The 18,621-nt window shown below is 41.4% G+C and overlaps 1 protein-coding gene across 2 annotated transcripts in view; it reads right to left on the reverse strand.

The window, feature by feature from the left end:
* The window catches only part of TMC5 (transmembrane channel like 5), a 37,674-nt gene extending 19,972 nt beyond the window's left edge, over nt 1-17,702 (reverse strand). Inside the window, exons 1-9 of one of the 2 annotated variants that reach the window (XM_036020872.1) lie at nt 16,801-17,702; nt 14,942-15,099; nt 12,555-12,641; nt 8,092-8,191; nt 6,543-6,630; nt 5,916-6,164; nt 3,433-3,584; nt 1,602-1,746; nt 467-622 (exon numbers count right to left, since the gene is read on the reverse strand). In XM_036020872.1, coding sequence (XP_035876765.1) covers nt 467-622; nt 1,602-1,746; nt 3,433-3,584; nt 5,916-6,164; nt 6,543-6,630; nt 8,092-8,191; nt 12,555-12,641; nt 14,942-15,099; nt 16,801-17,702 — 2,037 coding nt within the window. Of the gene's footprint in view, nt 1-466; nt 623-1,601; nt 1,747-3,432; nt 3,585-5,915; nt 6,165-6,542; nt 6,631-8,091; nt 8,192-9,829; nt 10,449-12,554; nt 12,642-14,941; nt 15,100-16,800 lie in introns of those variants that run through there. The other variant, XM_028519801.2, reaches the window with a different exon arrangement.
* Between the last annotated feature and the right edge of the window lie 919 nt (nt 17,703-18,621).

The following is an 18,621-nucleotide window of genomic DNA, read 5'->3' on the forward strand; positions in this document are numbered from 1 at the left end:
GTAGATTCTCCACATACCTTTTCTCTAGTCCTGACCACACACCTACACAGCTAGGTATGATCACTCCTATTTTATAGGTAAGGAATCCAGGGCTCACGAAAGTTAAATCACTTGCCAGAGTCCATCAGATCATAATACCTAGTGAGCATTTTACACTGTGCCAGGGGCTGTGGGAAGCCTCAGGGATGTAACAATAAAGGAAGAAACCAGAACTTGGTCCCAGATCTGTAGTCAAAGTTCCCAACTCTCCACTAGCCCAGAGCTTCTCACTCTAAGTCATGCACACATATCACCTGGGGACATTGTTAACATGTGATTCTTAGTCCATGGGCTACAGGAGGGACCCAAGATCCTGCATTTTTAAGCAAGTTTCCAGCTGATACCAACGGACCTATTTTGGGCAGCAGGGTCTACTTTACTCTCCCCTCTGTGTTCTGGCCCCTGGTGCCTCTGGCATTCTGGTTACCTCTAAGTTGTTCTCAGCCAGGTAATAAACAGCTACACAGCAAGCAATGGCCACTCCGGTAGAGACAACCCAGGCTGCCAGGTGGACAGACAAGCGGGTCAGCTGCTGATTGAGTGTTAACTTGATATTCTCCTGACGGATTTCTGACAGGTTCTCCTATAAACACAAGGAAGTCACATTGACCCACAGACAACCTCCTTTCCACCCCCAGTGAAAACTCTTCACTTCTGGAGGCACAAATTCACCCCAGATCCAGAGGTGAGAGACAGGAAAAGTTCATGCTGAACACTGATTATGGGAGACCCCATGGGAAAATCTGAAATGGGCAAGCACCCCCATCATTGCAACAAATGCCTTTACATTTTTGTTTTAGAGGAACAGATAGGACTAGTAGATCGGGACAGTGCTCTCAAGGAAAGTACACTGAGGCCATGCAACTCTTGAAGAATAAGTAGTTAATATTTGCAATCCTCTTGACAAAGCCCCTTTGTTCATACATTCTGCTTGCTCTTTCTTTTTAATAAGTTTCTCTAACAGACCAGGGTTTCTCAACCTTGGCAGCAATGACGTCTGAAGCCAGATAGTTCTGTGTCGTGGCAGCTGTCCTGTGCACTCACTGCAGGGTGGTTAGCTAGATCTACCCAACAGATGCCAAAGGCCCTCCCTTCCCAATGGGGTAAAAACCAAAAAAGTCTCCAGGCATTGCCATATATTTCCTGAGGGGCAAAATTGTTCTGGGCTGAAAACCACTGTATAAAATTTTCAATCTGGAACTATGAGGTCAAGAATTATTTACATTTAACATTTTGTAAATTGCTAAATTGCCCTCCAGTAAGCTTGTACCAATCATTAAGCCACTGTGTCATATGAAAATGTCCATTTCCCTAAGCCATCACAAGCACCAGGCATTATGAATATATTTTCTGGATTTTGGGGGTGTTTTCTTTTTTTTTTCTTTTTTTTTGTCAATCTCATGGGCAATAAAAAAAATTATTTATTTATTTATTATTATTATTATTTTTTATTTCAATCATTGTTCAAGTACAGAAAAAAATTTATTTTAAGAAAAGTTACAGACATACTGAAGAGAGAAAACCAGCTAGGGAAGGTGCTGTAAAAAGCAAGCCCACCTTACCTTTATCTCAGTGCTAAGATTCTTCTGTTTCAGCTTCACAGCTCTTTCATGAGTGATTGTGAAGTCCCAGCAAAAGATAAGTTTAGTAATCCCTCTGGAGTAAATATGGGGGTTAATGAAGTTGTTCCGGAAATACGTGGCCATGCTAGGGAAATCAAAAACCGAAATACCCGAGGGTTATTAGCACGAGCATCGGGGGGTACATGGATTAAAATAGAAGAAAGTCCTATCTCTAACAGAAAAAGGTAACACAGAAAAGTTAGCCCCAAGTTCTTCTGGAACAGTGTGATCACAAACATGATGGTCAAATGCTCTGGCCTCAGGGTCTGCCAGGCCTGACTTATAATCTTAAGTTGTCATCTGGGGAACTGTAGTCATTTTAACTGCTCTAAGCCTTAGTTTCCACATCTAAGTAATGGGGATAATAATAGTGCTCCCCTCATAGAGTTATTATGAGAGATGTGTTAGTTTCCTATTGCTGCTGTTAACAAATTGCCCCAAACTTAGTGGCTTAAAACAACACAGATTTATTCTCTTATTGTAAGTCAGAAATCAGAAAATGGATCTAAAATCAAGGAGTCAGCAGGGCTGTATTCCTTCTGGAGGCTGTAGTGGAGGAACTGTTGCCTTGTCTTTTCCAGCTTCTGGGGGCTGCCTGCATTCCTTGGCTTGTGGGCCCTTCCTCTGCCTTCGAAGCCAACAGAGTAACATGTTATACTCGCTCTCTGCCTTTTACCCTCCTGCCTCCCACTTATAAGGAACCTTGGGATTACATTGGTCCCACCTGAATAATCCATAGTAATCTTCCCATTTAAGATCCTTAATTTAATCACACCTGCAAAGTCCCTTTTATCAGGCAAGGCAACATAGTCACAGGTTCTGAGGATTAGAGCGTGGGCATCTTTGGGAGGTGAGGGGCATTATTCAGCTGATCACAAGAGTCAACGTAGTACACAGAGCAATAAGCACTCAATAAAGGCAGCTGTTATCACTGAAATGTCAGGAAGGCTCAGTGAAATCAGGCTCAGGATAAACAAATGCTGAGTAAAATGGACACTTCTTTTCCAAAATGTGCTATCACTGAGTAACAGCAGCTTAGGAAGCATTTCTTAGTTTGATAGGGCAAAAAGAAATCTCATTTTACTTTGGATTATTGTGCTGGCAATGAGGTTGTTACGGACTGAGTTGTGTTCCCTCCAAATTTCATGTGTTGAGGGTCTAACACTCAGTACCTAAAATACTAACTATATGTAGAGATGGGATCTTTACAGATGTAAATAATTTAAAATGATGTCACTAAGGGTGGACCCTAATCCAATATGACCGATATCTTATATGAAGAGAAAATTAGGCCTCAGACATGGACAGAGGGAAAGACCATGTGAGGACACAGAGAGAAGATGGCCATTTGCAAGCCAAGAACAGAGGCCTTGGAAGAAACCAACACTGCCAACACCTTGATCTTGGACTTCCGGCCTGTAGAATTTGAGAAAATAAATTCCCATTGCTTAAGCCACCCAGACCTAGCAAACTAATTCAGAGGCTGAACATCTGCCCTTCCTCTTTGACAATTTTATCATTTGACAATTATTCATCCATACCCTTCTGTCCATATAACTACTTGAGTGACCTCATCCTTGTGTTCAGACTGACCAATTTCTTTTAAAGTACACAAAACCTCTCTTCTCTGTCCAAATCCCTATTTATGTTGCAGGACAAGGAATGATCAGACAGATTATAGAGAAACTATTTGCTGGATAACTTTTGAGTCCCTTGGATGTTGCTTAAATCTAAAAAGAGATTAGAATCAGGAAATGACGACACTTCACACCTGAACAGCAAACTGAACAAACAGATGATCAAACAGGCTGCGATTGTGAAGAGGTAGGCCAGCTGCATGTTGTAGAACACCCCACTGTTCCTGTGCTGGATTGTAGAATTGGTGTAAAAGCCATAGTACATCACTGTGTCATGAAAATAACCCTGGAAAGGACAATAAGCCATAGGTCAGGTGGGTCTCTTGAGAAAACGATGAATGCCTATGGTCAACACAGTTTACCTCTTTGGTCTTCTAGAAGCTTGAACCAGTCAATTTAGAGGTTTTGTTTGCCAGGAAAGTAGCACCCAAGGCCACTGAGAACTTAGACATTTTATCACTAGGCCTTCAGAGTTGAAAAGGAATCCTGAACCAATATCGCTTTACAACAGAAGGACCCAGCTATATTACCACCAGGACCCACTGACCAAGTGAATTAGGCTAAAAGCAGGATGCTCATTGAAGAAATTCAGAGTGAACTATCCTCATGTCTATAATCTACTGTAAAATGCCTCCCAAAATGATAAGATAGAAGCTCTGGCCAGGTAACTCTGCTGGTGAGAGTGTCATCTTGATATGCCAAGGTTGTGTGTTCACTCTCCAGTCAGGGCACACACAGAAATCCAGCAATGAATGCATAAAATAAGTGGAACAACAAATCAATGTCTCTCTCTCTCCCTCTCTCTCTAAAAATCATTTAAAAATAAGATAAAATAAATATGGTAAAATGTTAACAACTTTAAATTTACATAGTGTGTATTTGGATGCTTATTATACCACTCTTTATTTTTGTATGTTTGAAATTTTTCACAATAAAATGTTTCATATATACAAGTCTATAAAATATAATGTATTTTTTGGACTACAAGATGCACCCCCCCCAAATTCGGGAGGAAAAAGGGGGTGCATCTTACAGTCCAAATGCAGCTTACCTGGTTCTCTGTGTGGGGCGGGGGGCTGGCGGTTGAAGTGGGGTCACAGGAAGCAGGAGAAGGGTCACTGCTGCATTTTCCTCCCAAATTTGGGGGGAGGGGGTGTGTCTTATAGTTAAAAAATGTGGTGCATGGTAATGAGCAAAAATTACACAATAATTCCACTTGAATGCATCTATCCCAAGGAAAATGTTTTAACAGGGAAAGAGAAAAAAGGACAAATGGAAGGACCTTACTTTGAACATTCCACTGCAGAGTCAGGCCAGTATGACAGACAAAGCAATAGCAGAAAACTCTGCCGACATAGCAGAAAATCAGCACAGATGTGCAAACAAATGAGCATGGCTGCATTCCAAAAGAACTTTATTTATGGCCACTGAAATATAACTTTCATGTCATTTTCATGCTTCTCTAAATGTTATCCTTCTTTTGATTTTTTTCAAGTATATAAAAGTATAGAAACCAATCTTAGTTCACAAGCTGTGCAAAAACAGATGGTCGGCCAGATTTAGCTCTGAGGCTGTAGTATGTTGATCCCTGGTCTACAGAAACTCAGTGGCAGAACTGTCTCCTAGAAGGTGAACACACAAGGTAGGGGTTGTGTGTCTCAGTAAAGAGCTGGGTAAATAAATTATGGTTGCTATTAAATAGAATAATGTGGACCTGTAAGATATCCAAGATACACAGTAAAGCAAAAATGTTGCAAAACAAGGTTTTATATCCTATTGTTTTTATTATTTTATTTTATTTTGTTTTGTTTTTATCCTCACTTGACATGACTATTGATTTTAGAGAGAGGGGAAGGGAGGGAGAGAGAGAGGGAGAGAAACATTGATTGGTTTGCCTCTTGCACATGCCCAGACCAGGGACCAAACCCACAACTTAGGTATGTGCTCCAATTGGGTTCAAAATCATGACCTTTCAGTTTATAGGACGATACCCAACCAACTAAGCCACAATGGTCAGGGCTCTCTTTTCATGTTTTAAAAAATGCCTGTTTGTCTATCTATCTATCTACCTAGCTAGCTAGCTATGTATGTCTCAATGCTTGTAAAGGAAGAAAAACAGTGGACAAAGATACCCTGTGAACTGGGAAGTCAGATAAGGGGTGAAGGGTAAAATGGACTTCTCTTAGTTTGTTCTCCTCTGTAGTAGGAATTTTTCAAATGGAGCATTATATTTTGTAGAAAGAAAATGACAAAGAAAAGCTAGTTCTATGAACCAACATGATGCATCCACCATATATTAGGTGAAGAAAGCAAATCATAGGCAGTACTATGAACAATTCATCTTTTGTTAAAAAGAGAAAAGGAGGCACGTGTACATGCATGTTGTGTACTCAGAGAAGAGGACTCTGAACAACACAAACTGTTACCTCTAGAGACGGAAATTCCATGTTGTATTTATGTCACTTTTGGGGGGAATAAGAAAAACAGTATTTAAATACCAACTTTCCCCATCAGTTGACTCCCAGGAAAAAGTGAGAGGTCTGGAAAGGTGACCTGCAAGGTGTGTCTCTGGGTTGCCAAGGTGGTGAACTCCAGGTGAGAGAAAAGGAGGACTTACCGCCCCAGTGAAAAATTCCAGTCCTGTGAACTGGAGAGTGTTCCTTTCGGCCACAGTAAACTGAGGGATTATGATGAAGCTGAAGGTCACAATGAATGAGAAAATGTTGAACTTCAAAAGCCACCTCAGAAAGTTGAAGTAGGACAGAACACTGGTTCCAAACTTGCCTCCGATGACCTTGAGTGTCTTCTGCCACAGGCTGATGGAATCGAGCAGCTCCGACAGGCAGTTCTTGGATCTCCGGTATGCCTGGCATTAGGATGAGGCTTGACATTCCCTCAACAAATACCTACCGAGGGTGTCCCACAGCAGCAAAAACAGCCACCAGGCATCTCACTAGGCATTTGCAAATGTCATTTCATTCACTCTGCAGGACCACCCCCTTAAGTGAGCGTGCTATTATTTTCCCATGTTTGCTGTTGAAGGTGAAATTCACAATGGCTAAACTGCCCAAATAACTCAGACCTTTGCACACCCATGTGGCTTCCCCATACCTATACTGACACAATTTTTATGGCTTTCATTGAAATAGCCCTGAAATTGGTTCCTCTTCCTTGTGGGTCTCTTTTCATTCCCACCTCCCCATTTTCACCCTCTTGCACTTCACTGTAGTGAAGGCTCACTTACCAGGGAAATGGAGTTCAGACATTGAGTGCAGCAGTTGAGCTCAAGGATACGATGGGACTGTTTACTTTTCTCTTTGTCAACCATTTTCCTATGGGGAATAGCAGAAGAAAGTGAGAGATACAGGTGCTGTAATACATTAATTCCCCAAATATCTACTGAGCACCTACTATGTGCCAGGCACAGTCCCAGCTGGAAATAGAGACCGATTTCAAAAATATAAAAGAAAATCAATCAATGTATTTTTGGACCATAAGACACACCTAGGTTTTAGAGAAGGAAAATAGTAAAAAAATTTTTGAAGCAAAAAATATGTTAAAATATTTGATAACATAAATAACATAATATTTCATCAATGTAAATGTAAACAGAACTCAACAGCAGCATTAACAACCATTATTCCAGCCCTGGCTGGCGTAGCTCAGTGGATTGAGCTCGGACTGTGAACCAAAGCATCACAGGTTTGATTCCCAGTCAGGGCACATGCCTGGGTTGTAGGCCATGGTCCCCAGAAACCACACATTGATGTTTCTCTCTCTCTTTCTCCCTCCCTTCTCTCTCTAAAAATAAATAAATAAAATCTTAAAAAAAAACAAAAAACAACCATTATTCCTCCCAAATTGTGGGGGGAGGGGGTGCATCTTATAGTCCAAAAATATGGTACTACTATATTAAATACTAAAACAAGTCAAAAAAAAAAAAAGAGAGGAACAAATTTCTCTCCCTCATGGAGTTGACATCTTAGTTGGAAGAGAAAGACAGTAAACAATAAATATAAGAATAAATGTGTAAACTATAAGGTGTATTAGAAGGTGATTTGTAGTATGGGTAAGAAAAGTGAAAACAGGGCAGGGTAAGGAGATGGGGGATGCTGGGGTGGGGACCGAGTTACAGTCTGAAATAGCACAACATTTGAATGAAGTCTGGAAAGAGGGGAGGGGTTTGTTATATGGTTAAGGGACTGTCTCATGCATAGGGACACTCAAAGCCCCAAGGAGACCAAGATCACTGGAATTTTCTATTCCAGAATCCCATTCCACATTGCAATTCATTGTCATTTCTCTTTAGAATCCCTATGTCTGTAACAGTTTCTCACACCTTCCTCATTTATGGTGACCTTACAGTTTTGTGCAGTACTGGTTGGGTTTTTTTAGAGTGTCCCCCAATTGGGGTTTGCCTGACCTGACTTTTTCCTCTGGTTAGACTAGGGTTACAGGTTTTAGGAGAGAGTGCCACACAAGGGCTATGTTCTTCTAATCACATGACTTATCTCTGAGGATGTCAACCTCGATCACCTGGCTGAGTTAATAGTGTTAGGTGAACTTCACGTCTGGAAAGTTACCTTCCCTCATTTCCACACTCTACTCTTTGGATGGTGTTCACTGAGCACACACAGCCCAGATTCTGGGTGATAGATTATATGGAATTTTTCTTTAGGAAGATGGTCTCTTCTCCTGCATTTACTTATTTCTCATCTTTCTGAGACAGGGCAAAGGTAAAAGATTGAAATTGGTATAACATCTGGGAAGAAAGAAAAGCTTTTGGTCCATACCTAAGGTTCCTTTTCTCTTCCATGGTCCTCGGCTGATTCCTTATGGCTTTAATTCTCTCTCTAGATGTCATGGGTATCAGAGATGCGATTAACTTCTGTTCTGTGGAAGAAAATACATGGAGTTTGTTAGAACACGTTTTCATAAGAGCACAAGGAAAGAAGAATGTATGGACTCAGTGATCCTAAAAGTCACAAATAAAAACAAGATGACATCATGCATCTGTATTAAACCTCAAAGCCAAAGAAATTGATAATTCACATGCAGTTCCAATTCAATGTTTTCCTTTTCCTTGACAACAGCCTGCACATTAATATCCCTCACTTTGATATCCTACATCACTGTCTCTTGCCCCCTGGACTCCAGGCCCAGGCATCTTCTTACACTGCTCAACTGTTGGCAGGTGCTCTTCCACCTGGAGTAACTTCCCCACCTCTTCTCCCAATAATTCATAATCACATTTTGGGTCACTGTGGCAGGTACTGTTCGTAGCCTGCTACAAAGTCATCACTCCTTTTTAATAGAATCCCAAAGTTTTTAGAAATCTATGCCCACCCCACCCCCATGTCCTCGAACTTCTGCAGGGTGGGACCTCTCTCCAGGCATAGAGGACAGGTCCTGATGATTCCAAGCCAATATTGAAGGTCCCTTGGACCCTTGTAGGTGACCAATTTAGGTACAGGCATGTGACAAGATGTTGGCCAATGTTCTGTGAGGGGTGGTCTGCAGAGGAGCTTCTTTGCAAAGGTTTCTTCCTTCTCAAAAAAGCAAAGTTCAAAACACAGGGGAAAGATAGATTCTTCTCCTTTTGGATGTTGTATCCACATGTGCCACTTGGAGGTGCTGCCATCATCTTGTAACAGTGAGGAAGCACAGGCTGGCTCCTGGGTCAAGCTATTGTGCCAGAATCTCTCATTTTAATGACATTCTGTAGTTGAAATGGGAGTGAGAGTGCCCAGGAAAGGGCCACCAAATCACTTGACTGAAGATGAGGAATTTGCTTCTTTCCCAAAGAGAAAGAAAAGAGAAGGAAGAAGGAGAAACCAAAAAAGGTTAGAAGAGACAGAAGTATGTTAAGGTGCTAAATCCACAAAACGCTTTGGTGTAAGTAGATTTTTTTCTCTTAGAAACCATTGAGAGTGGCTGGGCTTTAAGCCTGGAGTATTATGGAATGAAACAGAAACAGCATCTAAAAGACTAAACTGTGTTTGTCCTCCCGAGCAGAGAGGCAGGGAGCTCTCAGGTAAGACTTGGTTTCACTGTGGACTTGGCAATAACAGGCATCCTGTGTTGCCAAATCCAAGGTGGGAAGGAGTTGGACCAAAGCAGGATTGGATGATGGTTGAGGTGTCAGGCTTGGGAATCAGACAGACCTGCATTTGTGTCCCAGATCTGCCAGATCACTTAATATCCTTGAGCCTCAGTTTCCTCATCAAGCAGATGGAAATGACACACATGCCTGCCTTAAAGGTGTAGACTAGAGAGTATGGGGAGAAAATAAAACTAAATTCAATGGATAACAAAAAGGAAGGGCTCAGCAGAGAGCCAGGCACACAAAATCAAATTGATCAAGATCAATTCATTTTTAGGTGTTAGATGTTCTCAAAGTGACCCCTTTCTCAGTCCCTAGCATCTTTGGGTCATCTACCAAACTGCCAACCTACTTGATGTCTTAAAACTAAAAAACACTGGGGATCACTTGGAAGCTGTCTTTGCTCCTTTGCCCCAGTGTCTTACTACCTTGAATGTTTTCATGTGAGGTACAAGGAGTGTCTATGTCCACATGCTCTGGGCAGTGAAGGGTCTGAGCGAATGATTCATTCAAAGACGCTGAAAACCGTAACAACTGCTTGGCTTTTTTGTTATTCTGGTGGCTGATAATTTGAGAGTCTGTCACATCGTTGTCAGATATAGATGAGACCACGCTGAAGCTCGAGTTCTTCAGCATCTTTGCTGCAAGATTCAGATTTGAGGATAGATGGCTTTGGACCCCAGATGGAACATTCTCAATGTCAATGATGATTTCATTCACTTGGTCATCAGACAGCATCTCTTGCCTCCTCCAAGCCTAGTTCTGCACTGGGGTGGGCTTCCACAGACCTCACACAGCTGTCACAGGGCATTGGCGAGAACCACCAAAAAAAGTAATGACAGCACAGAGGGATGCTCCATTCACATTTTTCAAAATGCCAGAATGAGATTGCTAAAGCCAGATGACAAATCATAACATAACTCCCCACATCTACAATATAGGCATCTCCTAGAAGGTGTGTTCTCCTGAAGAGAGTTGTGTCTCAGTAGCTAGGTAAGAAACTGGAAACAGAATCCTTCATTAAAGACAATGGGATTCTAGAAACAGAAGTCAGAGAGTCTTCTAAATGACTCATAATCACTGGGTAAGATTTTCTTTTTAATTTAGTGCCTCTGGCTTAAAAATTATATTTTATATTCATAATTTTATATGCCTTTATAAAATTTCATGTAACAAGTTTCTTGTTACATGAGAAAAATTAATCCTTTTGTTGCTAAGCCAATTTCCTACTTCAGTGCCAGGCACCTGAACACAATTCCTATCCTACTGGCCTGATTTGGAAATCACCCCAGCCAAGCTGTTTATTTAATAATTGGAGAAACTAAGGTGCAGGGAAATGAACTGAGCCTCCTCCTCATCACACTCATTAAATGGCAGGATTGGACTAGAACTCTACTCCTCCCCACCAATGATAATTAACAGCAACAATACCTGCCATTATGTTAAGACAAGTACTTTCAATAGAGTATATCATTTAATTGTTATCATCACCCTATGAAGTAGGTAGTATAATAAATCCCACTTTACAGCTCAGAAAACTGAGGTTACATAAGCAGTAGCAGAGCAAACCCTGGTCTGTCTGGTCCAAAGCAGGGCCTCTTAATCACTTCACCCTGGCCCCATCCTGTTGTAAGATGTTGTTGTATCACTCATTCATTCACAAAAGAATGAATATTTGTGTGCATCTATTATGTGCCGGGTGCTTTCTTAGGTGCACAGCATAATCCATCAAAGTGACCCTTTATCAGGAGGCTGTTTTCCAATGAACTGCACATGGTTTTACAATCAGAACCAACTCAAAGCAAAATAGTAAAGAAAGCCAGGTTCATCTTTGGATCCTCCATTTCTTCACTTGTCTCTGCTTTCTGGGGGGCTCCTCCTTTACCAGAGGCCCCAAACCTCATGCTGGCTAGACAGAGCAGACTGATGGAGCTTAAAGATATTTCTTTTCCCCAGTAGTTAAATCAGTCTCTGCTCCAGTGGGAACCAAATGGAGATTGTTTATGTCCCCATGGATTTCCCTCTATGGAAAAGCCCTTGTGAAAGAAACATACCTCCTTGAGAAGTCTCTTAAGAATGAGGCCAAATTTTATCATATAGGCCAGGGCATCTGAAAGTGAGAGATACTGTAATTTTAAGTCATGGGATTCCTCAATTTGCATTATTATATAGAGGACACGATGGGTTTATTTCCTGTTCACAGATTTGTCCCTAGGTTCCAGCATTCCCTGATCTCTAGCCTCTGTTGCTTCATTTTTTTATTTCTTAGCTCCTGCCTCTGATCAAACTTTCATCATCACACACACTGATCATTATAAAGCTTCCTGACTGATTTCAAAGTCTCCTGTCTTCCATTAGTCCACTGCTTCTATACTCCACCATCATTAATAAGTATATGATAGTTCAGAAAAAAAATTGACCAAAGCACGGTCACCTCACCAACAGATGTGTTAGCTACAGGATGAACATGTGACCCAATCTCCTTTCTCATGGGAAAGATGACTAGTCCATGTGTAGGCCTGTGGCCCCGAAGAGTGCGGGACAGCATTAACTGACAGACCCAGGGAGAAAAAAGGACATCCTAATGGGGTTGCTGAGCTGAGGGTGTGCATCCAGGCCTTCTATTAGTCATGCTCCCTGGCCTGTGGAGAATGCCCGACTATGAGGTGAAGCTTAAAGACAGGCTGAGTCAAGCACAGACGAGACACAGAGGGAGGAAAAGAGAGTCCAGGCGGCTTCAGACTCAGAGACTCTGGTTCCTATAACCCATTCAACAAATACCTCTGAGCACCAGCCATGTGCCAGGCACTGTGCAGGTGCTGGAAGGTAATTCTACCTTCAATTCTTTGTTTCCCCCACTTCCTTCCCCCGACACAAGGCGGGGGAAGTACTAAAATTTAGTACTGTACTAAATTCACTTTGGGCCAGTGTGACTTGGGTCTCTGTCACTTGCTACTAGAAGAGTCCTAATGAAAGCCACTTTGATATCTAGAAGAGGAAAAAATTCTGCACATCTAAAAGAAAATGTATATTTATGATAAATTTAGCAAGTACAGCTTAGTTACCACACCAGAGGCTAAGAGGAAATGGCAATGTCTGCATTTTTTTAATGTTCCTTCTCTAGCATTGAATTGTTGGTCATTTAAGCCTTACCTTGGGGTGACTTGTGCCAATCACCCCCAGACAGTGGGTTTCTATACGCTGAGCCATGGCTACTTTCATCCATATAAGCAGGGTTCACTGGAATGAAGAGGCAGGAGATATCGCCATTAATCCACCACACCTGATTTTACTGAGCATGTAATGGTCAGTAAGACCTCGACCTCGACCTCGAGGTTTTAATAGACACAAATACAAAAACAATTGCTGTTAAGTACAAAGAGCCTTGATCGATGGCTTTCATTTGACTACAAACCATAGTTAAAAATAATTGTTATACTGAGATCCAGGACATGCCTACACATGTGTAACTAAAAAACAAGTTTCACAAAACAATACTTTGCTTGACTACATAAACAGCAGTCTGATATATTCTTATTCTTTTCCATTTTTTCTATTCCATTTTTTAAAATTGATTTCATGACTTGTTAATGGGTTACAGCTCAGAGTTTGAAAAATACTTGTCTGTGAGGGAAGGAGGAATAGGTGGAGCACCAAGAGGTCTTAGGGTCACGAAATTATTCTTTATGATCCATGATGGACACATGTCGTTATACATTTTTCCAACCCCACAGAATGTATAACACCAACAGTGGGCGCTGATGGGAAGTATGGACTTTGGATGGTGATGATGTGTCGGTGTAGGTCCACTCGCTGTAGCAAATGTATTACTGTGGGGGAGATACCGATAATGGGGGAGGCTCTATGTGTGGGGCCTGGGGCTATGTGGAAAGTTCTGTTACCTTCCCCTTATTTTACTGTGAGCCTAAAAGAATAGTCTTAATTTTAAAAAGATTAAGCAAAAAAAAGTCTAGATGTTTGTAGAGATTCCTTCCTAACATTTTATGATGCTGCATAAATAAATTGCAAATAAGACATGATTTTCTTAGGGACAGAGTCCAGTCTTGCTGTCTAACTGACAGTGTCACATTTCAGCATCTTTTTAGTCAATGCATGGTAAACATTAAAGGTTCAACTTCTGAACAGAGGAAATGAGCACATTTTGATGGTGACATACACACAATGACGCTGCAGGAGGTTCTGAAACTCCTTGCCAAAAACCAATTCCCAGGTTAGCTACTTATTAGCTGTGTGCAGTGTGTGCCCTTGTGTATGTTACTTAAGCTCTCTGAGCTTCCATATCTTAGTCTCTTGAAGAAAGACAGTATCTTTTTTCATTAATAGCCCCATATGGTATCTTTTTAGGCATTTCTTCCTTACTTCCCTCCCCCATGAAATGTTAATACCACAGGTAGGCTGTACATTGAACTACATATCTGTTCATATACAGTATGTGAATCTGTGCTTTATATATAAAAAAGAGTTAAGTTTTTTCTGTCCTTTTAAAAATAAATTTTCATCCCATGGGATTCATTTTGCCCCATTGCTAGTGCATGGCATAAGGTCTGGAATAGCCCAAATGAAAGTTTTCTATGCAAATGTGTAGGAGTTGGTGTTCTTCATTAGTGAAGGCAATGCCTCTCATCCCCTCCTCTCTGCCTGCTTCAAACTCTTCCCTATCTTCCCTCAGGGCTGAAAAGTGCACCAACCAACACTTGGGTCCCTTATTCTGTTCTTGGCTGAACACCTCCTCCCTTTTCTGGCCCCTGTGGCCTCTAAATTCCTATAACATTGACTTATGTGTAATAAACTGGCTTCCTCTACCAGTAATAAGACCCTATTTTCTTCTGACAAGATAAGAATTGGTAGAATTTCCTTTGCCTCCCAGATTTAAACCTTCATAAACAGCAGATTGTGAAGATGACATGATTTTTCTCATATTAATGTCTGCTTGCTAATTTTCTTCAGTCTTAATGTGCCAGTGTCACCTACCCACTTAAGGAACTTGAGGGCAGAACAGCCTGTTACTCCCTTTGCCTCACAGTAGGTTTTATTATACACAGGTGCTGACTGTCTGAACACCTTCAGTAAGTGCTAAACTAAAACTGACCATGGGCAGCACACAAACTCAATTTAGCCCATAGGTGATTTTGTTTGCCCAGCTCAGTGTTTTTACTTTTTTATTATTATTTGGGCACATGTAAAAATCAGGAGGTTTCACATAAAAAAAAATTCCTCACTTTTTTAGAAAAATCTGAAGATCTGGCCACACAGAACCCCCATTTCCACAAAACCACAATGCATTGAACCTGAATGGTGGTCACCTCATGTACACACAACCGCTACCTGGCCTGCTCTGATAACTGATGATACTGCTCCTTCTCTAGACATCGAATTCTCAGTCCTTGTAAGGTGGGTGTTTGAGTGGGAAGGGATAAACCAATTCTTCTATTACTGCAAATCTTTAGTGATTGCTGCCCTAAGTCCACTGAACTTTAGTTCCTTCCCAGGATATGATTCTCATCTTAAAAAATGCTTACCATAGCCATTGTCAGAGTAGCCATATGGATTCACCATCCTCATGGATTGCATTTCAATGTTTTCAGGGTAATCTTCATTCTCTCTTGCAATCAAGCCCAAGGAACTGTCACCCCCATGATGAATTGAGGGCTGGATTGAAGATGTCCTGCTCAGCACGCTGAAATCCAAAAATGATGGATCAATATCCACTCAGTAGTGTGGTAAGGACAGTTATCCATCCATCCATCCATCCATCCATCCATCCTACAAATGCCAGCTGAATGCCAACCACATGTTAGTCATAGGCTGAGAGCACAAAGATAAAGACATGGGGCATCTACCCTCAAGGAATTTCCAATACAAGCTGGTAGAGTGTCTTAGAAACAACCACAAGCCATTCTTATATAAGCAGCAACTGATCAGTATCAGGAAACAGGCCCAAGTAGTTCAGAGGAAGGAGAGAAGAATTCTGGCCTTGAGTTTGGGGGAGGAATCTACATCTAAGCTGGGATTGGAAGGATAAATTCATACATAGTTAGGAGGAGGATGACGTTCCCAGGATGAAGAACAGCATAAATAAAAGTGTGAGACGAGAAAGTGCTAAATATATAAAGGGAATGGTTGAAAATCAATCAACCTGGAATAACAGTTCTCAATTTTATGTATATACCAATTCCCAGGCCCCACACAGACAATGAAATCGGAAGCTCTGAAAGTTGGGCCTAGGCATCTGTATTGTGTTTAAAGTTCCCCAGGTGATGGGGTAATTGTAAGGATAAGTCAAGGTCAAAGAGCGACTGATGTCGAATATAAACTTAAGGTAGAGAAGTGATATGAGAAGAGAAAGGAGGTCAGGTCAGGCTGGTCTTTGGTTGGCATCTTACAATTAACATGGTGCATTCTTATGCTTAAATGTTCTCACAGGCGTGGCCTTTCCCCAAAGGTTATGGGGACTTATGGAAGATGAGAAGCAAAGGAGTGACAGGGTCAATGTGTATTTCAGAATGATAAATCAGGCAGGGGGGACAAGACCAGGAGGATATTTTGACCTGGTCCTGTTAACCCTACTATTTAAGACCTCAACACATTTTGACTCTGCTGCACACCAAATCCCATAGCCTTGTTCCTTGAGATAAATACAAGCCATTAGTTTTTGTTGATTTCATAAATATTACTAGTAGAAACAGCACACACAAAATGAGATTCACATTGGTTAAAATTTCACATGGTAAAATTTAAATTTTAAAAATCCCAACTAAAGAATCATATTTTGTTGGTAGGATGAATACTGAAAAATTTAAACCAGGAAAGATTAGAGTTGGTAGAACTAAGTCACCCACACTAGCACTGTGGTGTCCAGAACTGCACCTAGAAAAATTTGCCAATGACCAAAACTTGCAGAAGATTAAAGTTTTTTTTTAATGGCTCAGCCATAAAGATAACCAATTAAATAATTAAATTGAGTTCATGGAATTAGATCTTTGAAGCATTTTTTTATTTCAATACATTCCAGTTGATATACTTCTAGTTAAAATGTTTGGAATCATAACTATCAAGTCTTAATCCTATCAAGTCTTTGATCTGCAAAGTAGCAGGTCAAAATGGTGGGGATCTAGTAAGTGTTTTGCAGAGAATGGATACTGAGTGGGGACTGGGGAAAATGTTATCCAAGCAAGAGGTGATGAAAGGTTATTCGGGTAAAGGCTTGAAGCCTCAGGCTGAGAGTTCATGGCCCAGGTGAGATCTACAGGTAAGAGTGAAAGTTTCACCATAACTTCAGTTTACGAAAACCATCATGCATGTCCCTAACCCAAACAATGCCAACCTAGTTTCAGTGACTCAGCCCCCACCCTCAGTGGAGGGAGACACCTGCACTTACTCCGTGGTCATTTCTGCAGTCTTGGAAGAGCCATAATCACAACCATCCTCAGCATCTGGGTAATCAGGCTCCACCCAAAATTTTGAAGAATTCTGATAGTCCTCAGCACCAGGATAGTCTGGTTTGTCTAAAAAGTCTGGAGAGTTAGGCTGATTCTCAGCACCTGGATAATCAGGCTCAGCCTGCGTGTCCATGTATGGTTTGATTCTGGAACCAGCATATTCTTGATTTCTTCTAGAGTCTGGATAGTAATTAGAATTGGTTCTGGGGCCAGGATGGTTAGCATTTCCCTGAGCCCCAGGGTAGTCTGGTTCTCCCCAGGAGCTAAGGTAATCAGGATTTGTTCTGGAGCCTGCATAGTTTCCACTGCTTCTGGAACCTGCAAATTCAGGATTTCGATGAGACTCAGAGTAGTCTGGCTCTTTGAATGAGTCTGGATGGTATGGATTATTCTGAGATCCAGGATAATCTGGCTCTGCCAGAGATGTGGGATAGTCTGAACTTCTTCTGGAGCCTGCAGAGTATGGATTGTTCCTGGTGCCAGGGTAGTCTGAATAACTTTGAGACCCAGGATAATCTGGCTCTGCTAGAGACCTGGGATAGTTTGGATTTCTTCTGGAGCCTGCAGAGTACAGATTGTTTCTGGTGCTAGGATAGTCTGGATTACTCAGAGATCCAGGATAATCTGGTTCTGCTAGAGACCTGGGATAGTCTGGACTTGTTCTGGAGTCTTCAGAGTATGGGGTGCTCCTGGTTTTGGAGTTATCTGAGCTGTTCAGAGGACCTAGAGAATCTGGATAATCCTGAGTTTTCAAATACTCCTGTGTGTGGTTCGGTGACCCTGAATAGTAAGGGTAATCTGGCTCTTCCTCATATCCGTTATTCCTGTAGTAGGCAGACATGCTGGTACAGATCTTTTACCCTGGAATGTTCAAATGTTCCTGCATTTGCGTTGCTCAGGGATCTTTTTTCTTTTAATCTGAAAAACAAAAGGAAGGAAAAGGTCAAATATTTTCCTTTCTTCCCTACAGGGATTGCTGCTTATTTTCAAGTGTTTGTCCTCCTTTATTTCATAGTTGGATACACAGCTTCCCATAATAAAGTCTATGTTTCCCAGCTTCCTGTGCTCCTAGGTGTGGCCATCAGCATGGTCAATGAGGTGTGAGTGAAAGCCATATATACAACTTGCAGGTGGTGTGGTTAAAGGGAAGGGGTATTCCTCCCATTCTCTGTCCTCGCTTCCTGTGGGCTGGAATGTGGAAATGGTGGTATGTGATGGTGGGCATGCACAAAAAGGCAGCACCACCCCAGGAATAGCAGCACAACAGAGGGAAGAAGGCTGGGTTGCTGATGATGTCACAGATCAGTGCTAATATATCAGCTTGGGCTTTTATGTAAAGGGAAAAAAAGTTTATCTCATGTAAACCACTGTTTTGGGGGTCTCTGATACATGTAGCCAAATTTATATCCTGACCAATATAATCTCTCAGTTGAGAAGGAAAGGTAAAATGAACCAAAAGATTGAAGGAACTAGGACTTTTTAAGCACTCTGATTGCACTGGTGGTTCTAGGGTTCAAAACACAAGTTATTGTGAGCGCCTGAAGGAAGAATGGTTAATGGTAACTAGAGGATGTGGGTAAGGAGACAACTGGTATTATCTCTTCCAGTTGAAAATATGATTTTATGAGTTTCATGAGCTCTAATCTATAGAAATGGCATACTTTCAAATCAGAAGTGTTGAAGTTTTAATTTCTAAGTGTGCTAGATATCTGTTGCTTTTACTTGCCTATTACCCATTTCCCCTTCTTTTGGCATCAATG

The sequence above is a fragment of the Phyllostomus discolor genome, chromosome 3 (genome assembly GCF_004126475.2).
Source record: "Phyllostomus discolor isolate MPI-MPIP mPhyDis1 chromosome 3, mPhyDis1.pri.v3, whole genome shotgun sequence".
Taxonomy (NCBI): Eukaryota; Metazoa; Chordata; class Mammalia; order Chiroptera; family Phyllostomidae; genus Phyllostomus; species Phyllostomus discolor.